At 43.3% G+C, this 23025-nt stretch overlaps 1 protein-coding gene across 1 annotated transcript in view; it reads left to right on the forward strand.

The window, feature by feature from the left end:
- Positions 1 to 568: 568 nt before the first annotated feature.
- The window catches only part of RSPO2 (R-spondin 2), a 141724-nt gene continuing 119267 nt past the window's right edge, over positions 569 to 23025 (forward strand). Inside the window, exon 1 of the mRNA XM_023757793.1 lies at positions 569 to 810. Coding sequence (XP_023613561.1) covers positions 717 to 810 — 94 coding nt within the window. The 5' untranslated portion in view covers positions 569 to 716. The remainder of the gene's footprint in view (positions 811 to 23025) is intronic.

Genomic DNA, 23025 nt, shown 5'->3' on the forward strand with positions numbered 1-23025 from the left:
ATCTCGCGCCCTGAAAAACATTTGTTGAGAGCGGAGATCCACCAGAATTCGGTGGTGACCGGTTGGTCCTGCGGCTACTCACCCTACCTTTCACTCGGCCCACGGGCTATCAAGGGCGGTTTGCTTACGAGCCCGAGATGAGTGGCCGCGCATAGGCACCTCGCCCCGCCCGAGACGTAAGTGCCCACGGCGGGCGACCCCCGCGACCACGGCGCCTGGGGGTCCACCTTGGGACCCAGGGGCCGGAAAGCGCTCCTCGAGCCCCGCGCCCTATGTGCCGTGGGGGCGCTGGCCTTTCCCTGGAGAGCCGCACACGCCCTTTCCCCGGGTCCGGGCCTCCCGCGCCGCGGAGGTGGCTAATTTACTGATTGTAATCACCTCCCGCCCCCGGTCAGAGGCAGCTGTGCATTCGGGTGAAGCAGCTCCGCGGCCAGTGCCGGGCCAGGAGTTCGCTCCCCCCGCCCTCCCCTCCTGAAGTTGGGACGCGCGCAGAGGCGGCGGCCTCCCGGGGGCTCTCCACCCCCGACCCAGCCCGTCTTTCCTCCTGGTCTCAGGGTCAAGGCGGGGAGATGCTGGCCGCGCGGAACTGACCAGCGCTGTCCTCGGGCTCCTGGCGACTCTCCCTCCCCGCAGCGGGCAGCGCCGGCTCCTCTCCTCTGATGAGCCCTCCAGTTCCCCGACTCTGAGAGGCGCCTCTGCCCCGCCCGGCCGCCCAGATGCAGTTTCGCCTCTTCTCCTTTGCCCTCATCATCCTGAACTGCATGGATTACAGCCACTGCCAGGGCAGCCGATGGAGGCGCAGTAAGCGAGGTGGGTGCTTTCCCCCTGAGGCGCGTGGCGCGGGAGGGCGGGTCGCGGCGCTCCCTCCCTCTCTCCCTCCCTCCCGTGTCCCTGGGCTCCGGGGAGCAGGATAGTGCCCCCCACTGCAGGGCACACCACCGCTCCCCACTTTCCGGGCGCGGAGCCCTGCGCGACGCTGTTTTCCCGTCCTCGGAAGGTGTGGCCGACCGGGGCGCCTCGTGCGGGGAGCCCGGCTTCCGTGGGGTGCTCGGGGCCCCGTGGAGTGGTCCTGCCCAGGTTCGCCGCCGCGCGTCTCCTCGGAATTCTTCTCTCCTTTCGTCTCATTTCTTACTTGGCCCTCAGGTTCCTTGCTCTTCTGTCTCCTTTTCCTTTTAGTCCGTTTGACCGTCTCCCCTGCAGCCCCACCTTCCCCAGCGCACGTGCGCCCCAAATCGTGGCCCCAGGTCGCTCTGGGCACGGCCGAACGGCGCGTGTGCGCGCGTGTAACCGAGGGAGCGGGAGAGCGGCTCGGAGGGTACGAGCCGAGGCGGAGGACCTGCATTTCCAGGAAAAGGGCAGCACTGATGGCTTTTTCTGGAGCCTCAGGCTGCAGGAGCTGCTGCACGGAACTGTCTGCCTTGAGCAGGGGCTGGCGAGCAGGTTTTCTGGGGGAGCGCTCGCCAGTCCAGTGATGTTTTGGGGACAGGCCGGGCTTTGCCCTCTCCCTTTACTTCTCTCCACGAAGCAGCTATTTCTGAGAGAGGTTTCTGGTCTCCATGAAATTCACTTGCGGCTTTTCAACCGCTCCCTCCCTCTCCATCACTTGTGTGAGCTGCGGAGGAGGCGAGTGGAAGCCTCTAGAAAGGCTCCAGAGCGCTAGCTCTCCTGCAGAGTTAGAGCGCCGAGCGCTGCCTCGCAGCCCCGCTGTGGCTGTAGCTAATCCAACTGCATTTAGAGGAAGAGCTGCTAAGCGCAGTAAAGTCTTCTGCGGGATTTAACGCTCCCCCCCCCCCCCCTACACCTTGCACTGCCCGCTCCTGGGAGGTGCGCAGCCGCCCTTCAGAGCCATCTAAGCAATTTGAACTTTGGCGCGGTTAGGCGTTGCCTTGAGGTCAGCAGATCCTGATTTCTCTGGGCTGTAAACGTCTCGCTCGACCTGTGATGTGATTTGTTTATAACTCGTTTTATGGAATCTCCAGTCCTGCATCCAGATTTTGGAGCGAGCTTTTCGCACCCTAATTTTTCACAGTTTCTTTAGGAAGTCGTTAAGCTGTTCGCACCTACCCGCGGGGCTGGAGGCTGGCCCCGCCGAGGGCAGAGCCGGAGATAACCCGTGCCGTGCCGCCTCCCCAGCCTGCGCTCCAGCGGACGCTGCAGACCTGTGGTTTACAAGGAGACTCCTCTCTCTCTCTTGCTCTTTCTCTCTCCTCTCTGACATTTGGAAATGCTTATTTTTAGAGACTTTTCGGTATAAAAATACTAGGGAGAAATGTCTCCCAGAAGCCATGAGAGTTTGATATTGATATTAGTCTTGGAAAAGTCCTTTCTGTCTCCCTCTTCTCCGCCCCTCCCACTGGCTCCTTTCTCTGCCCCAGTGTTTTCTTTCGAGGTATTATTTGGTTGAGTTGGCAATTTTTGATTACACTGTGGTCGACAGTGTTTGGAGAGGCTTCCCCTTCTCCCCCCCTCTTAGGAGCAGAAGTTGCAGTCTACTGGGTCGAAAAAGTCAAGTGCTTAGAGTTTGAGAAATATAGAAATATCAGGAAACCCTCCGCCAAGTTCTTGCTTATTAGCGGACTTGCTAATTCAGGGATGTCTTTCTGATCCGCACCGTCTGCCCGGCTGCGGTTGAGCTGGGAAGAATCCGGCGCATTGTGTCTGTAGAGTTTAACGTGGAGAGTGACATTACAGCACTCCTGCGGCCAGAAGCGATACTGCATGCTTCTCTCCCGTGCCATCTCTAAGTCCTGCTATGCCTTCTTAGGTATCCAGGCAAAGCCTATTTATTTCAAAGCCGCTTTAGCAAAATCTCATACCCTCCACACCCCCCAAGTGCTGACATTTAGCCACCCGGTCCTAAAGTCTGCAGTGGTAACTTTTGCCAAACCAACTTTTCAATTTCATAAAATTCAAATTTTTTCAAGTACATGTAAATTGGGAGGGTTGTAAAGAAAAATAAAATTCTATCAAAGTGTATTTCCCTCCCCTCCCCCACCTCTTTTTTTTCTTAACAGATGTCCCTTCCCAAACCCCAAGTTTCTGGCTAAAATAACTGCGGTCCTTAAAAGTGACCACACTATCTGTGCCAACAAAGGAGGTACTGTGTTTTTAATTAAAAGTGGAACTACTTAAAGGGCTGGCGAGACAGTGTAGGGTGATAGTAGCTATTCTGCTTTGCAAGGAAGCTTAAGGATTGCATTGTGAGAGTCTTGGAATGAATAGAGATCTAACTCAGGTTGTGTGAATTGTTCCTCTTCACAAACTTAAGCTGGTTTTAATTGATCTCATGTCCACTGATTGATCCTACACCAATTGTTGCGCATACCAAACAATTGGCTTCCCCCAAGGAGATGGATTTAAATGAGTTCCTTGGTGAGTGCCTGACTACAGGCCAAATCATGTCCGCAGTGACAGCTGACATGCTAGAGCCCATTGTGGTACCAACATTTCCCCTTTTCCCTGTGTTTTTGAATAGTGGCAGTTAAATATTACTTTCCAGGAAGAAAAGTGATTAGTACCTTAAAAAAAGAAGGTGTTGTGGTTCAGAAGATCAGTTATGTTCTTGGCTTTGTGCTGCCATGTAGGCAGTAGTGATACCAGGATTGGTTAGGCTAATGCCTGGGATCTGATACTTTTTTTTTTTTCATATCCCATCTGCAAATAATCAGCCCTTCACTGTGGAGCATTCTCAGAGCTTCTTTGGCATTATGTTTAGTCTGCTCTATGATCTCAGATGCGCTATAATATCATTTTCTTAATGAAATAAAATTCTTGGCAGAGATCAGATAATTTAGTCAGTTAAAATCAATTGCATCCAGTCTGGAATAGAGAGCAAATATATTGTTTAACTCTATGTTTTATTTCAAAATATAGCCAGAGGATTTAGAGAATAGAATGCCGACCTTCCCCCCTTTTGGACAAACCTTTTTCTTGGGGGGACCATCATACGCAACCCCGAGTAATCTTTCTTCCCCTTTAGTTAGAAACATTTCTAAAATAAAAGTGCATTTGATAAACACTAATAGGGCCCGGCAGCAATAATTTTGAAAATGAATTAGGCATGAACACAATACTGAGAATATCTTGAGGGGAGACACGTGTCAACGTCAACGTTTTGAAAAGCTGATTGACAACTCCTGTGCTGTCTATATGTTAACAGTCATACCTCATTGGCCCCCTTACCCACCTCCCATTTGCATAGTCGTTATTAGCTACTGTTAACCCCTCCTGCCTGCTTCTGTCTTTGGACCTCTCATGATTTTATTTGTATGGTAAACTGGCTTATTTGATTCGTTTTATTTTTTTGTAGTGGTTGTAAGCCACATTTCAGGCTGAATTACTGAGAGGTGGATAGACACATCATAACTTTATTATAGGCCCCTGGGATTTCTTGAGCCTGATACATAGTGACTTATATTTATATTTCTCATTCTGTTTAAATGCTCAGTCACATTTTAACCAGGGTTTTATGAGAACTTCTTGATAAAATTCTTTAAAAGCAGCAAGGCCCCCAAACCTGTAATTGGTGTTCCTGGTGGTCTGATGGTCAGGGGCGCGGTGTAACAAGTGCTTCCTGCCCTAGCCTTTTCCATACTGAAGTGTGGGAGCATCTCATTTTCCTAAGATTAGATTTGGCTTCTTCCGTGAAACTGAAGTATTGATCACAAACTGTGTGGTGTGTTTCTGGCAACTGAGGTTGGTAAAAAACAAACGTTTTCTCTTACACCTTAGAGGGCTAAACTAATTTGCATCTTTAAAAATGGAATGAAGAAATTTGGAGATATTTGCTTTTACAAGTACTTTGAGTGATAGCTTATTCCTCACAGTCTTCGTTCAAAATATGAAATGGCACATGGAACATATTAACCTGCACTTAAACAAAAAAGCTTCAAAATACATTTTGTATGCTTACTTTCTTTAAGTTCCAGATATTTCAGAAAAGCTGATGCAATGTTTAACTTTGCAACATAAACACGTTCTTTTCTTTGGTTAATGGGCTGCTTTTTCTTCCCACATGATTCTGGGTTTTTCTAGCTAGTGTCTTAGCAGTGCACGGGGGTCAGAAAGGCGCATGCCCCAACCAACACCTTAGTTAGCTACTGAAATTTTGGAAGTGATTCAGAATAGATGACGCTCTCCCAGGCCTCCATTTAATCCTGGCTTTCTGTATCTGCTTTTAAAATCCAGCTTGGGTGGAATCCAATATTTGCAGAAATCACAAGTTGGAAAGGACACTTCTAATTCCTTAATGCAAAACCACCTCTTGATCTAGTCAGAGACTAACTGGCCAGTTTATGGATTGTCCAGGCTACTTTTTACTTCTTTCCTCCCAAATGGCTGCCTCTTAATCCATCCTCCCCCGCCCCCCGGAAATAAGTATTCTCACCCCTCCCAAGGCCAGGAAATAGATGACAGACATCTTTTGATATATCACTTGATAACCACTCTGCTGAAAGGAGATGGTAAGCTCTCATATGAAGATAAAGTTTTAAACGTTCCTTTTTTTAAATTATCATGATATTCATTGTTTTCCCTCAGGATTTGCAGCAATCAAGGACTCACCCTTAGGTAAATATAGTGTTACATAACCATGTTTATAAATTTTCATATTTTAGCTAGAATACGTATGGAGGGTGAAATTAATATTCAAGTGCATATATTACAGACCTAACTATTTATATGATAGGGCATGTATATCAGCATACAGGTATATATGTGTGTGTGTATTTAGGTGTGTGGGTGTGTGTCAAGAAGAGGGGTGGGGATGGTATGACTATAAGGGATTGGGTTTTTGCAACTAAAAAGGATTTTCACTTATCTTCCTTAGTTCTTGTTTTCCTTCCATCTTTCTCTCACCCAGGTTGACAGAACAGGACGGGAGACAAGGGATGGGAAGGAGGAGGAGGAGAGGGAATGAGTAAGAAAGGATAGAGCATTTTCAGTTTTTCCAAGGCCAACCCTTATTCTTCTCTCTTCTAGGACTTTCTGTATCACTCACTTTCTTTTCAAGCATGCTGCTGCCCCCTAATTCTAAAATTCTTCATCTCCTTCTTCCCCAGGGATTTTTCCAATCTTCCCCCCTCCCCTCCCCTTTTTTTTTCACTTCTCTTTTCCCTTGCTTAACAGTCCTCTTTCATTCATTTCATTTCAGGAAAGTGTGTGTTTTTTTTGTGGGTTTATTTTTTATTTTTTATGTCTTCCATACCCAGTACTCACCTCATTGCCAACGCCACCAACATGGTTGCAGTCCTGTTACTTGTTCCTCTGGAGATATCTTATCACTCCTATCCAGAAAAGTCTCTTCCTTTGGCTAGTGGCTCCATCTTCTAGTTTTGCCTCCACATTCTGCCCACTTCTCTTATGTCCCTCATTTGGAATAGGCACAGACTACTATTTCTTTATTCTTCCCTTGGAGATTGCACCCATCCCTATATCTTGAATTGTTATTTACACATAGAGCCCTTCAACTCAAGTCCCTACTTTTTTCTTTTTAGAATGAATGATTTTTTTGAGCTTCGGAATATATTACCCTCTGATTTCCCAACTACTGTCATATGGATAGATAGTCCATGCACCTTCCTATATGGATAGATAACCTATGCACCTTTCTATATGGATAGATATTCCATGCACCTTCCTGTATGGGTATGTTCTCCATTTCATGCACACTCAAACTTGACAACTTCTTTTTCTTTTATGCCCTCTCCCAAATGTGTTCCTCTGCCTGTGTTCTTATTTTTATTCATGGGGTTTTTATGTGTCAAGGCTGGAAGCCACACTGTAGGCTTTGACTTGCCTATTTCCTCTTTTACTGGTTCATTCAGTCCTAGTGAGTCTACCTCAGAAATGCTGTTCATATCCACCCTTTCCTTTCCATTCCCAAAGGTATTTTGTAGCTCAGACCCTCACTGACTCTCATCTCCCAGCATCCACTTCTTCCTCACTTCATCCTTTACAGTGATGGCTGCCACACTGACTTTTCCTCATCCATGATCATGTGACTGCTCTTTTAATAAACCTCAAACCTTCCAGGTCTCCATATCAACTGCCTTTTTTACATTGCATTCAAGGTTCCCCATCATCTGACCGCAGCCTGTTTCCAACCTTCCACCACCCTGAAAGTACTATACACTTAAGCAATACCAGATTACTTCATTTCCAACCATGCCCTGTGTTCTCATGTTGTTGAACATGTGTAGTCCGTGGCTAAAATGTCACTGCCTCTGCGAAGCCTTCCTGGAATTTTCCTGTTTTCTTAACTTTTTGTGCTGCTCTTAAAGAACTCTTATTTTCACTTCTAGTCTGGTTATTTTGCCATAAATCTTATTACTATATTTTAGGTTCTTCTTTGGCAGAACTTCAGCATATTCATCTTGATACTCCCCTTAATGAAGTCTAAAGAATGCTTCCTCCACAAGTTGTGGCTGAACAAAAAGTCATTGTCTATGAGGTTTTGTTTATTTCCCATTAAAATGATTTTGGTGACTTCATGAGAATTTTTTAAGTCAAAGGTATTTGGACATAGTCTTTGAATGAATGATTAGACAATGAGTATACACTCACTGTTTACTGTATTCTTCTTTAGAGTTGAAAGACAAACAAAACAACACTGATGTATAAAAGCATCCCTAGCCCAGTCCTCATCTTGTAGTCTCTCTTCATAATCTTCAGGATTTCACAGAATGTTAGTTCACAGAATGGGTTACATGCAGTTGAGTTGCTCTGACTCTGATGACCCTGTGAGTAAGTGATGTTCCCAATGTCCTGTCCTCTACAGCCCCATACTAGCTCCTATAGACTCATGCTTGTGGCTTCTGTTATGGAGTCTTTTATCTACACATCTGTTTATAATTTGAATGATAGAGTATCTCCAATGACAGGTGAGTTTGGGGCAGGGTAGGGTAAACTCTGTGGGGGGGGGGGTAACCTATATTTTAAAAACACTTCTTTTAGAGAAAGAGTCAATAAGGGATTTTTTTTTTTGCTCCAAAATAGTTTGTCTATATGAATAAGCACTTAGGGCAGTGGTTCTCAACCTTCTGGCCCTTTAAATACAGTTCTTCATGTTGTGACCCAACCATAAAATTTTTTTCGTTGCTACTTCATAACTGTAATGTTGCTACGGTTATGAATCGTAATGTAAATATCTGATATGCAGGATGGTCTTAGGTGACCCCTGTGAAAGGGTCGTTGGACCGCCAAAGGGGTCACGACCCACAGGTTGAAAACCGATGGCTTAGGGGAAAATAAAAGGAAGCGATATTTATCTTCTTAAAAGGTAATCATATCAATAACATAGATCAATTCGTGCAGGAGAACATTCAGTCTATGTCCTTATGTTTATGACTTTAGTGTAAATCTAGCTATGTAGAGATACCTGTGAGAGGCACAGGTGTGTGTGTGTGTGTGTGTGTGTGTGTGCGTGTGTGTGTGTGTGTGCATTTTAGAACAAGTTCTTTTGTAGGTGTGAGTAGCCTATGTAGTTTCTTGTATTGTGACTTTCAGGAGAGCACTGATAATTCACTACCTTTGAAAGAGTTGAGACTGGGTTGACTTATTAGATGAGCTGCTCACTGAAATAAATGTGATTTTATAAAAACTAACAGTTACATTGAAAAGAAATAGAACTAGAATTCAACCCTCCTGAATTGCCTGGCTTTTCTTGTACACTTTCAACATAGATATTCATTTAAAAAAAGGAAAGAAATCACCTTTGTACCCATTCAAAGTTCTTTGGTCCACAGACTATTATTCAGCCTCAGAACTAACTACAACTCATAATTATGCTAATAACACAACTGATATTAAGTAACGGAGGGCCAAGGGGGTGAAGTAACTGAGGTGTAGGACCATAAGTGTGATCTGGTAAAATTTGCATATTAATATGGCTAAATTTATTATTACTTTTTAAAAAATCAATCTTGTATATGAATTATAGGAACCTCTTTTATTTCTGGTATTCCCATAGCCAGAACAAATGTGTGTGTGTCTGTAGGTGCACACTCATGCATGTGTGTGTATATACATATTTTATGTATACACACATATTTTAGCCATCAGGATACAATCAGATAACCAATCATGATTAGAGGATAGTTATTAAATATTTCTTACATTTACTCTAAAGCCTAGAAACTAATTATAGGTAGCTTTCCCCCTTATGTAGTTGTTGGGAAAGCCTTACAATTTACCTTTTCATTTTCATCACCCACTGGAGGATATTAAGCACACTTATAAAACAGAGTTCGGCTTGGTTGGAACATTTGTTTTGAGTAAGATTTCTTCCCTTGGGACTCCTGAGGTGGGGAGAGTGTTTTTGTGTCTCCTGTAATTAGGAGGAAAAGCTTTTTTGTTTTTTTTGGGGGGTGGATATATATAGAGAGAGGATCTAGAGCATTTGCTGAATTATCAAAGTGGCCCACAGTTCATCTCTTTCCTTTGACACGTTAAGAAGCAGTGATTAAAGAAATAGGAGGTAACCTTCTTAATTAGCATGATGCCAACTGGCTGCTTCACACTGATACAGAAGTTTGTTCTCCAAGTTCATGTTCTGTGTGTCGGTTTCTAGCCACTCGCCATGAGTATACTTTACAATATGAGGACACATTGGGAGCACCATCTCAAGATTTATTTTAGTAAATACTTACTTGGCTAATACTCCTTACTCCAAGACAATAGCTGTTAAAGTCTCTTCTCCATTTCCCTAAAAAGTTTATGAAAGTACAAAATAGACAGCATAAGGGGTTCTGTTAAAACTTTTCATATGGTCTAATTTTTATCGCATTAACAAAGCAATGATATAGTTTTAGCAATCGCTGTTGCAATCTTCCAGCTGATGCCATATGGTGCTGGCACTGGTGTGACTTGTATGTTTCATGCTGCCAGTTCATAGACTGGTCAGAACCAGGCTGAGCCCTCTTGGGTTCTGGCCAAATGGGCTTCTGCTGGATCCTTGCTGCTGGGTCAGCACATTTGGAATTTTTCCACAGTGAGGGCCTTAGCCTCTCACCTATGGCTGGGTACGACTTGCCAAGCAGCCACTCCACAATGAGAACGCTCAGACCGATAGAGGGCGCACTCTGCATTCTTTTCCTTGTGCTTTGTTCTCCGACTTTCTGTAAGATTTGTTTGCTTTGCTTTCCCCTGTAGGTTCTGGTGGCAGACCTCTCTGCTTTCTCCAGTAAGATTGATGCCATCATCGTCGTAACATCCTCACAGAGAGGGAGGGGAAAAGGAACCATAAAGAGAGCATTCAGTCTGGCTGAGCATTTCTGGGTTTGGTCCCTAATCTCCTTTATACAAGACCTTTTCATCAAAAGGCAAATGTAACCAACCTCTCACTTTTAATATCTGGAAGGCAGATATTGAAGCTAGGAATTGCATTAGCCCGGGGATGGATTCCAGCTTCTACAGCCACTTGGAAAACATTAGGGTTTTTTGTTCGGTTGGTTGTTTTTTAAGGATGTTTTCCATAAATGGCATGCCTAAAAAATTAAGCAACTGGTAAAATTCGGGGTTGCCCAAACAAGTTCAAATTGATACTTCCCAATAAATTGTTTGCCAAATTCTTTAATGTTAATGGAGAAACCCATTTCTTTCAATGATTCAGCCCTTTGAGAATGGTGGAAATTGTCTGATTTTATTTGAAAAATCCGAAGTTTATTTTTATTTTAAAGTTTTCTCTCCCCTCAAGTAATGAAAGTCTGATGTAGGATTAAAAAACCCTCTCATCCCTTGTTATTCACCTTCCATGCTGTAGTCAAAGCTGGTTTCTAATGTTGAGGAATTTGTGCTATATCATCCTCAACTTGCATGTGTAGTTTATCACACTGCTTCAGTTTCAAGACCAGGTTCCAGTTTAGTGAAATCAGAGTGGGGTTAATATCCCTATCACCAAGTGACACCTCCTATGTCTGTCACCCCCACAGAAGTAGACCTTTGGGGGTAACGCAGGGATTTGTTTTCTCAGCTCTTCTACTGTCACGATTGGTCTTTGAAGACTCTTCATTCGAATGAGAAACACTTGGCAGCCCAGTGGATGGAGAAGGACTGCACCTTGGTTACCATCCGTAAATCTGAGTTAAATGAAGGCAGACCTAGTCTTTGACTTATGTCCTCTGGGCAGTTCTTGTGGGTGGGAGAATACTTGGTTACAGTTCATGCTAATTTTGACACTTTGTTCTTGATGATATGTTAGAAGTTCACTTTCTTTGGAAGTGTGTGTGCATGTGTGTATCAGGGTCAGGCTTAGAGAAGAATTTTGAGGGAGCTAGTTTTGGGAAGACGTGGCAGAGAACAGCTGTAGGTTGGGTGATTGGAACGAGCAAACTAACTTGAATTCTTGTATTTACCCAAGGATCTGGATATCTGTTTAATGCTGTGAGAGAAGTCAGAGCGGTCCTATCCATAGCATTCCTTCTACTGGTGAACGATATTTTGTGGTCACCCTCCTTCCACCAGCTCAGTATAGTGGAGAAACTTTGTTAGGGTCAAGAGATTAAGTAATTTGAAAAACCAAATGTTGTTTGATAGTGGACAGTGGTGGTTCCCAGAGGCACCATTAGTGGATTGAGGTTAGTTTGTTGTGGAGTTAGGGAAGCCAATCGTACCACTCCTGGCGGCCAATAAGTCATGCAGTGGCTGATGTGATTCTTGACTGTATCCTGTCAATTACGAAATACTTATTTTAAAGCATAGCCCAGATATGTCCTTTCATCCCATGTATATTTCTTGCAAATATGCTTATTCCTTGGTAACACATCTTAATTAGTATGTAATCAAACTTCATCATTTGTCTCAAAAATATCTTTATACAGCTGGTATGTATGAATCAGCATTCGAGTAATAGCCACACATGGCTAGGTTGATATGTCCCTCAAGTTTCTTTGATTCTAAATCAGGACTTTCCCACCCATCTTCCTATGCCATTGACTTACTGAAAAACCCTGGTCGGTTTTTTGCAGAATGTCTGATATTCTGGATTTTTCCATTTTCTCCCTTTTGGGGGGTCATTTGACTTGTTCTGTATTTTTAAATATCCTCCATATTATCTGTAAACTTGAAGGTCTCCTTGAAGGTTGGATTAGATTCAGGTTCCACTTTTTTGGCTGGAACACTTCCGCAAGTGGTGCTGTCTGCTTCATTTTACACCAGTCAGGAAGTGCAAGGCCCCGTGTACCATTCTTAGTGATGCTGAGATTGATCAAGGGTTCATGTGGTAACAGCCTGATCCTTCCATTTTAAGGTTCCTATTAACCTTTTAGCTAATGGTTTCTTCTATTAATGATCTTTGTCTGAGTCATCAATTTTCATTAGGAGTTGCAAATAGTGATCTTAAAAAAATTTTCATTATTCCTTTCACATGTATTAGCTGAAATTTTGTTAAAAATCATTTCAGTCCTGGCCAGATAGGGCGTGGTCCCAATACACCAAAGTTTTGGGTTTAATACCCCAGTCAGGACACATACAGAATCAATCAATGAATACATAAATAAGAGGAACAACAAATCATTTTTTCTCCCTTCTTTTCTCCCTCCCTCCCTCCCTTTCCCTCTCTCTCTCTCTCTCTCTCTCTCTCTCTCTCTCAAAATAAATAAATTAATTTAAAAAGTTAATTTTAGCCCTAGATATTTTATTCCTATGAAACATAGTTATTATAGGAAAAGCAGACAGTGCACTAATTCTTCCCCTTTAATTGCCAGTCTTTAGAGTAAGGAGTTGGTCTGAGTCTGGCCAGCCAGTGGATCAACTTCACTCTAAGTGAATGAAATGCTTTGATTTGTGTCAAACCATTTTGCCCGTCAGATGGAGGAGGTGAAGTCTTCCAATGAGTAGTTTCTGCTACTGAAACAGTAGTGGGAGACTGACATCCAAAACATCTTTTTGGCTCCTGCTAACAAGAATGAAATGCAAACCTTCTGAAAACCTGACTTCTATTAGACATCTTCTGATAATGCTTTCTGTTAACAGCTTTCAGAGAAGCTACTGAGGGAGCGTACAGTAGCTCCGGCCTGGTGTAATCTGAGGCTCATTGGGTAGGAAAACAGTACTTTGTGCTACTTAAACACTCTCTGGAAGGCTTAGAGAGGAGAGGAAGGAAAATATTTGAGGAGATCAACTGGATGTTGTAGGATACAAGTAACGTCACCTGAGAAGGATTAAAGTTTCCCCGAAGCTTGACCTGCATGGCAGCTGGCCACTTACAATGCGCTCTCCAGACCCATTGGTGGCTGGTTGTGCAGTGCAGTCTGACTTGCAGATGAGGAAAGGGTCTAGATATTACATGTTTTCAGGGGGAAGTGACGGCAAAGTTGTAAAAAAAATTCTCCTATTTATTAGATGCAGCTGGCTCTTTCAATTACAGAAATCTTTCCTTTATCCATTTAGAAACCTAGCTTATTGCTACTAAGAAAGCCACTATCGGTGTAGTTTTTTGTACTACCCAATGAAAGACACCATAATATGTAGATTTAATCATTTCAAATTGAACATCTAATTTACACAAACGTCCATAAGGAGGACCAAATTGGAGAGGATGTTAGAGATTTTGAATATAAACATATTTGATACACGACTCTAGCAAGCCGCTGCCGGAGAAGTACAGCACTTAGGAGTGGAGTGCCTTCCCAGGATGTTAGAGAGAGCAAAGGTGTGAACACAAGACACTGGTTATGTTGCCAGCCAGGGACACGGGGCTGGGAATGTACACGGAGTCTTTCCTGATGGAAGATTCTGGAGAAGGAATTTTTTTCCCTTTGACCTGGATGTGTTTAAGAAACCAGATGAGCTGTATCCACTAGTTAGGGGGCCAGTTCATGTCCTTCATACTCCATTTTCTTTCATTTGGTTTTGAAAGTTATTTTGGTAATAAAACCCCATATTGTTGAGACATTTAGGTGTTTTGTCTTGGAAGCAAGTGGTAACGACTTGACACCATGCTCACATAAGTTGTTGGTTAAAAAAGCCACTAGCTGAGGAGTATTTTTTTAAATGAATATAAACCAACATTTAATTCATTGTTGGAAATTTGGAAAACCGAAAACACAATGCAGAAAACAAAGCTAGCAATCATCATTCCACTCAGCGATAACATTTTGGTTTTTATATTTCCAGATGTTTCCTTCCCTTCCCCATAAAGAGAATACTTTAAAACAATACATCATAAGCACATAATCTTAACTCTTTTAATGATATTGTTTATAATGCCTGGATCATAAGTTATTGATAACCATGAAATTTAAAAATCCATGTCCCTGTTGTTGGACAGTTAAACATTCCAGTATTAACTTTTCAGTATTAATAATGATGCCGTTATGAACATTCTTGTATATCTTTTCCTTAGGAACCATTTCAGCCCTAGATATAACAATTAATATACTGTAATCATTGCATTTATTGAGCAGTTACTATGTACCACGCATAGTTCTTGTGGCTACATATGATCTCATTTCATCCTCAAATGACCTTGTAAGGTAGGCTCTATTTCTTCCCCCTTTTTATAGATGAAGAATCTTGAGGCACAGGAGAGTCAGTACTTTGCCCAAGATCACCGATCTAATAAGTGGCAGAGCTAGCATTTCAATCTAGGCCAGGGGTGGGCAAACTTTTTGACTCGAGGGCCACAATGGGTTCTTAAACTGGACCGGAGGGCCGGAACAAAAGCATGGATGGAGTTTGTGTGAACTAATATAAATTCAAAGTAAACATCATTACATAAAAGGGTACGGTCTTTTTTTTTTTTTTTTAGTTTTATTCATTTCAAACGGGCCGTAGTTTGCCCACGGCTGATCTAGGCCTTTGACTCAGCCGTGGTCTTAACCACCCAGAAGGAAAGGTGAGACTTCAGATCTTATTGCCAACCTTCTTTCAGAATGTTGTACTGATGCTTATTCTGTAGGTGGGAGATGGTGTGTATATTGCCTTGAGGCTTTGATCATATATATTATTTTCTTTTAAAAACACCTTGTTGAATTATTCTTGTTGAGAACACACAGGAAGCATCTCCCTGGTCCCTAAGGAGCTCATGAGTTAAATAGAGAGACACAATATTCTCTTCTGTTTTTCCTGCCTCCGTGTGACATGAATATCCACGTCGTGGCTTAAACCTTTGCTCCTTGTTTTCTCAGCAGCACTTGTTACTTCTGTGTCCCTCTCCAGTATATCTTGAATCACTCTTCTCTCAGCCTATGGACGTGCTGGAGAGCAGGTCGTCAGCATCTCCGTCCTGTACCACATCCGCAGCCTTCCAGCCGATCTCCCTGTGACCCGCTCCTCACAGGGTGACCAGAGGGATTGGTCATAAAACAGAAGTCAGAGCGTTTGCTGTCACTGCTGAAATGCTGCAGTGGATTTCATCTATAGCTGACATAAAGCCCAACGCCTCGTCAGTCCGGGAGACTGTGTGACTTGGTCTGCTTATTTCTGCAGGCGCCTCAGGCCCATTGACCTCTTTCTGTTTCTCAAACAGGAAACTTGCTCCTGTCTCGGGACCTTTGCATTTGCTGCTTAACTCTGTCTAGAAAGACCAGCTCCTTTCCTGATAACTGTATCTAAAGCAGCATATTTCTCTTTTTTCCATTTTCTGTATTCAATTGTCCAGGATAGGGGCAGAAAAGGAAGGGGGCAGTTATGGCATAAATCTCAAGATATACTTGCCTCAGCCCGGCTGGCATGGCTCAGTGGTTGAGTGTTGATCTATAAGCTGGGAGGTCACGGTTTGATTCCCATTCAGGGCACGTACCCAGGTTGTGGGCTTGAGCCCCAGTGAGGGGCATGCAGGAGGTAGCCGATCAATGATTCTCTCTCATTATTGATGCTTCTATGTCTCTCTCCCTCTCTCTTCCATTCTGAAATCAATCTATCATCTATCTATCTATATATTTAAAGATATACTTGCCTTAGGCTACGTGTGAACAGCTCCTTACATTTTGTACTGTAGGAGCCTCGTTCACTCCATCCTAGTCCCAGCCCTGCTCTATTATGTCAACTGTTTATTTCTTAAACATACTAGAACTTTCTCTGTGGCCGAGAACACTGTGTTCATCAAAACACATTTCTTTTGCCTCTTGGGCATGTAGCTAGACCGTTCCAGCCTCCCTGGGAGCCGGGTGTGGCCAGGGGCCCACGGTTTGTAGTGGAAAGTGTGCAGAAGTGATGTAGTCACTACCATGAGCCCTGGCCCGGGAAACCTGCGGAGGAGTCTCTCACTCTTCCTGAGTCAGTCAGCTCGGTAGGGAGGACCCTGAGCCCCTGGGGACAACAGGGCCTCCATCCAGGTAGACGGGCTTGGGTGCCCGAATGACCCCGTGGGAGTCCCCTGCTGTGTATGTGCACTGGATCCTGTGTGAGTAGGAAACACACTTTTTGTGTTTAAGCCTCTGAGACTTTGACATTTGCAACAACACGGGTGAATCTGGAGGGCATTACACTAAGTGAAATAAGCCAGAGAAAGACGGATACTGCATGGTATTACTTATGTGTGGAATAATAATAATAATAAAAAGTCAAATTCATAGAATCAGAGTAGAAAAGTGGTTGCCAAGGCCGGGAAAGTCAGGGAAACAGGGAGAGGTTGGTAAAAGCTGCAAACTTTCGGTTATAAGATGAATAAGGTCTGGGGATCTACTGTAGAACATGGTGACTATAGTTGGTAACACTGTATTGAATAATTGAAATTTGCTAAGAGACTAGAAGAGAAAAACTAAGGTGAATATGTGAGGTGATGGAGGTGTCTATTAATTCAGTGGGGGAATCCTTTCACAATGTATAAATATGTCAAATCACCTTTTTAAAAAAGTATATATTTTATTGATTTTTTACAGCGAGGAAGGGAGAGGGATAGAGAGTTAGAAAAATCGAAGAGAGAGGAACATCGATCAGCTGCCTCCTGCACAACCCCCCACTGGGGATATGCCCACAACCAAGGTACATGCTCTTGACTGGAATCGAACCCGGGACCTTTTGGTCCGCAGGCCGACGCTCTATCCACTGAGCCAAACTGGTCAGGGCCAAATCACCTTTAAATACACTTTAAATACATTACAAACTTAGTTGTCAATTATATCTCAGTAAAGCTGGGAAGACAAAAATATAGCACCGCTCGCCCTCGCCATTGCAAGCTCTGGTATCCCACCAGAGGACTTGGAACATGTGCTCCAAAAGGGTGGGGACCTTGCTCACATTATATCAAAGAAATATTTATTTGAACAAATAAATGTAGAATATCAACATCGGTTTATAGACAATTCAAGACAGTATGCTAAAGAATGATGCCTGTAGGAAATGTCTCTGGGTTTAGAGGGGAAGGAGTGGGTGATGCTCTAGGAAAAGATTTCATGAAAATGGAACTTCATTCTTTTAAAAAATATTTTTATTGATTTCAGAGAGTAAGGGAGAGGGAGAGATAGAAACATCAATGATGAGAGAGAATCATTGATAGGCTGCCTCCAGCATGCCCCACACTGGGGATCGGGCCCACAGTCCTGACCAGGAATCAAACTATGAGCTCCTGGTTCATAGGTTGATGCTCAACCACTGATCCATGCCGGCCAGGCGGGACTTACTAGTAACTCTTAAGTGTAAGATATTCACTATTTATAAGTGGTCCTGATAAATTCCCGAGTCACAGATGTTTTGAAAAACTATACCAAAGGTATGCCATGGTGATTTCACACTGAAAGTATAGAATTTAATAACAGTTTACATACTAGGCTATATCCAATCATTTTTAGAGTTACATGCCTACAATTGGAAAGTACTGAAAATTTCCTGCCTTTATTTCTTACTGATTATACTCAATATATATTTGAACTTATATATTAAGAATTTTGTAACTTATGCAACAGAGAAGGAAAGCCTGCTTTTATTACTTACATAGTGGGATTCCTTGATGTCCAAGGTCAGTTGATTATTTTTTCTTGCCTAGTGGGAGAAACATTAGTGTGGGGTTAGAATCTGTTGGCATTCTAGAAATTATTTAGATTGGATATTACTTAGCATTGAACAGTTGATGATGGGAAGGATTTGGGTAAGGACTAAAGATTTTAACCCTTATAAGAAGAGACACTGTGTGTAATTTCTTGGGAGCCTTGAGACTGGGCATGGATCACTGCTGCTAATGAACTTTCTGGGCAGGTTGGGGCCTGGGGCAGGGTCGAGAGGGTGGGGACGGGGAGGGTGTGCTTCTGCTGGTTGTCCTGGGAGCCTTTCCACCTAGTGGCCCACCCTGCAAGCCATGTGATAACAGGATGGATTGGTGGTAGCTGATGGCCCAGGTTGTATGGTCTATTAGATCTAGATACACAGACTCAGCACCCCAGTTAAGCCCTAGAATAAGTAAAATCTGGGGCTTTGTTCCTCTTTGTATTCTAAACTCACAGGTAAGATGTGTGGCTCTCAGTGCTGCCTACACTGGCCCTGATAAGGTTCTCTTTGCCAGCTCTGCTACAGACGAGAGAGAGAGAGAGAGAGAGAGAGAGAGAGAGAGAGAGAGAGAGAGAGAGAAGAGAATGAATTTGAGTTCACCTTGTTGATAAGATATCCTGCTTACTTAAAATAAAGGGCTTGGATTAAATGGCCCCAAGAGTCTTTTCAACAATAAAATTCATATTTCTATTCTTTCTTTGTTCACAACTTCTATACCAAAAATTCTTCAACCCTTAATTATTCTGTAACATTGATCAGGTTATTTCGCAGCTCTGTGCTTCTGTTTCACTGTTTAAGAGGGGTTAATACTCTTACCTAACTTGTGATTTTTGTTGTGAGAGTTGGAGGGGACACGTCAAATCCTTGGAAGAGTGCCTGGCACTGAGCGAATTCGCCGTGACCGTTGGCTGCTGCTAATTAAATTTTCCACTTGCTTACTCTGTGCATGTCTTCTTACTCATATTTACTCCCACATCAGATTTCTAATAAGTTCTTCATTCATGGTTTTGAAAATTTTCCCGAAATGGTGACTTTTTAAACTTTGTACTAATTCTAACGAACCACTAAGTTACTTCTAAATTATGTAGGGATTAGAGAAAAGGTAGTTTTGTTACTTTATCTTTGTTGAATGTGGTGCTGAAGAATACATACTTGCTGGAAATTTGTTCAAAATAAGGAAAGTTTGGATTTCTCAAAGGAAGCAGCTTTTTCTCTTAACACTGGCTGCTTCTGGTGAGAACAAAACATGTTCATGCTTAGAGATAACAAATGCTGCTTGTTAGGACGCAAAGTACACCTTACACAAAGTAATGAGCTCATGGAATCGTGTTAATCTCGAGCTCAGTTTTCTCTATGATCCAGTTTGATATAAATAGGTTTATCTCACTGTGAAAATGAGTCACATTAGAAATAATCCACCAGCTGAAAAAGTTAAAATTTTCCTTTTCATACTTTTTAAAAATTGATTTTAGAGAAGGGGAGACAAAGAAAAAGAGAGAGAGAGAGACATATCCATGTATGAGAGAGAAACATGGATTGGTTGCCTCCTGCATGTGCCCCAACCAGGGATGGAACCCGAAATCTTTTGATGCATGGGATGACACTCTAACCTGAGCCACATCGGCCAGGACCTTTTCATACTTTCAAAAAAGTATACATGCACCCAGCTGGCATGGCTCAGTGGTTGAGCATCAACCTATGAATCAGGAAGTCACGGTTCAATTCCCGGTCAGGGCACATGCCTGGGTTGTGGGCTCTATCCCCAGTGTGGGGCATGCACGAGGCAGCCGATCAGTGATTCTCTCTCATCACTGATGTTTCTATCTCTTTCTCCCTCTCCATTCCTGTTTGAAGTCAACAAAAAATACTTTAAAAAGTGTACATGCAAACCAATATGTTAACATGTACATGACTCAGTTTAGTATAAGTTACAAAAAAAACTAAGATGGATTCCCTAAGAAAACACTTGAGGAAACCAACTTAAATTTACTTAACCCTGGTTGCTCATGTGATTTAAAAATTTTTTTATAGAGATATAATTGATATAATCAAAATCTGTACATATCTAATATATGCAATTTGATGAGTTTGGGGATAAGTATACACCCATGAAACCACTACCACCATCAAGGCCAGAGACATACCCATTACCTTCCAAAGTATCCTTCTGCTCTCTTTAGTTTGTTTGTTTACTTATTTATGTATTTATTTATTGTGATAAGAACTTAACATCAGATTGACCCTCTTAGCAAATTTTAAGTAAGCAATGCAGTATTGTTAGCCTTGACACTAGGCCAACTATAGTAGATTTCCAGAACTTATGTATGTGAATGTGATATGAGTTCTTTGGTGATCATTTAGTAGAAAGTGCTGACTTAAGCCCTAGCTGGTTTGTCTCAGTGAATAGAGCACCAGCCCGTGGACTGAAGGATCCGGTTTCTATTCCAGTCAAGGGCACATGCTCAGGTTGAGGCCTCAATCCCCAGTAGGGGGCGTGTGCAAGGCAGCCAATCAGTGATTCCCTCTCACCGTTGATGTTTCTATCTCCCTTGCCCTCGCCCTTGCCCTCTCCCTCTCCCTTCCTCTCTGAAATCTATATATCTATATCTATATATCTATATCTATATATCTATATCTATATCATCTATATCTATATCTATCTATATATATTAGAAGCCTGGTGCATGAAATTCATGCACGGGGGGGTGGGTCCCTCAGCCTGGCCTGCACCCTCTCGCAATCTGGGACCCCTTGGGGGATGTTCAATTGACGGTTTAGTGGGCCTAAACCAGCAGTCGGACATCCCTCTCGCAATCCAGGACTGCTGGCTCCTAACCGCTTGCCTGCCTGCCTGATCGCCCCTAACCACTCTGCTTGCCTGCCTCATCGCCCCTAACCCCTCTGCCTGGCTGCCTCATCGCCCCTATCCACCTCTGCCTCGGCCCCTGCCACTGTGGCTTCATCCGGAAGGACGTCTGGAATGACGTTTGGAAGGTCGATCAGCTGTTTGGTCTAATTAGCATATTACGCATTTATATATATACTAGAGGCCTGGTGCATGAAAATTCATGCACTGGAGGGGGGTCCCTCATCCTGGCCTGCCCCCTCTCACAGCCCGGGATTCCCTCAGGTGCGGGAGGCGACCCGGCGATCAGGGGCAGACGACACCCCTATCACACCTCTGCTGCTGCCACTGCCGGCAGTGCAAGCCTTGGGCAGCACTGGTTACCTGAGCCTCGGGTGGCCCTGTGCCAGCTGGGCAGCCACCATCCAAGGCTTGCCTGCTCCTCAGGCTGGCTCTGGGCAGCTGGGAGGCTGAGAGCGGGTCTGGCTGCACCGTGCACTTGCTGCCCCCACCCCCCCTCAGCGGGGCTGAAAGGACTGGGGGACTCCGGCAGGGCTGAGGGGACTGGGCGCTGCCATCTTTGTGACAGTGTGATGGTCAATTTGCATATTCCCTCTTTATTAGATAGGATATATATATTAAAAATAGAAAAAAGAAAAGGAAAATGCTGACATAAGAGGCAGGAGGCCTGGGCTAGAGTTCCTTCTGGAACTATAGTCCTCCAGTCTTTCTGGGCCTCATGTTAAAAGAATGAATTTGAATATGTGATTGTTACTCCCCTCCTCTGTCTCTAAAGACTAACGCCTTATCTTTCTTCTTCACTTACTGGGATGATACTCACAATCCTTTTGTTCAGCTGCTCCACTTGTCCTTTTAAAATCACAGCCTGATAAGACCCAGACCCACCTATCCTCCTCTCAAAACATTCATGTGTTTGCTCTGTGCATTGTTATTTTAATTGATGAGACTTTTAAGCCATAGGTAGTAGTTTAAAAATTTCTTTGAAGTCTTTTGACATCTCTTAGTACTCACATTTTCTGTACAGTGCAAGAAGTAGCCAGTTCAAATGAGAAATTAAATTTCTCTGCCACCTTTTCTCCTGCTGATGGAATCCCCAACCCCAGACTTTAACTGGGTTAACTTTGAAGTTTTATTTTTTTTCTTCCCCCTCTAAACTGTCTCTGCAATGCTCACTCTCAATGTGGTGACTGCCAGTGACACACGTCTACATTATTTTATAGCAATAGGCATCCCATTTTAATATTTAGATGAGTTTTTTTTAAAACATTGACTACCCATTTTTATTCTCTCCCTTAACATTTCAATGAGGTTGGCTTTTTTCCTTCACCAAACGTGTGATTGGTGGGGTTGGGGTGCAGTGGGCTAGGGAAGCTTTGCTCACTGCTGAAAGCCCCACAGCATCCTTCGGTCTTGCACACATCCTTACATGTGGTTTTGATTTTATGGGGTGAGAGGGTTCTTCACTTGTGGATTCATCTGTGCTGTGTTGCTGTAGCCGTCACTGTAATTAGCCTCCCAGGAAGAAATCTGAAGGTTGAAGTCAGTAAAAGGGAACCCAAGAAAAATCAGCTACATAACAGTGCTTTCCCCAGGTAATTCTTCTGTCCTTGGAGATGTAGATATCTTACTTCTCTTCCTCATCTCATTGAGTATACTTTGCTGTTTTTTAATGCAGAGGGTGTTGGGATGGGAACAGATTCTCCAGGTCCCAGGTCCCGTTCAGCCTTGACCAGGTCCTGGCAGCAGTTGTCCCTGGAGACCGTTTCATTTATTCATGCTTACAATTTCCTTTTTAGCTTTGTTCATCCCAAACAAGATTTTGTTAATGCCACTGTACCTCCTATTGTCTTTTTAAAAATGCTTTCCTGTGTCTGTATTTATTTATTTATTGTGAGAGTATGCAGATGTCCCCAGTTTTCCCCCTTTGCCCCTTCCACCCAGCTCCCACCCACTCCCTTGTCATTTTGATAAGCTAGAAATAATCAGAAACATGAAAGGATGACCAAATAAACATCCCCATACCCACAGTTAACATGTTTGCCATATTTGCTTCCTCCATCTATACACACATACGTTTGTTATTCGTTTTTAATGGGGAAACTATGACCATTTAATGTGGATGATCCCATGAAAGAAGTGAAGAATTATCCAGAGAGATATTTTACTCTCGTATAAACTCTTTTTAAAAAAAAAAAATTTTGATTTCAGAAAGGAAGGGAGAGGGAGGGAGAGATAGA

This window comes from Myotis lucifugus, unplaced genomic scaffold (assembly GCF_000147115.1).
Source record: "Myotis lucifugus unplaced genomic scaffold, Myoluc2.0 scaffold_114, whole genome shotgun sequence".
Taxonomy (NCBI): Eukaryota; Metazoa; Chordata; class Mammalia; order Chiroptera; family Vespertilionidae; genus Myotis; species Myotis lucifugus.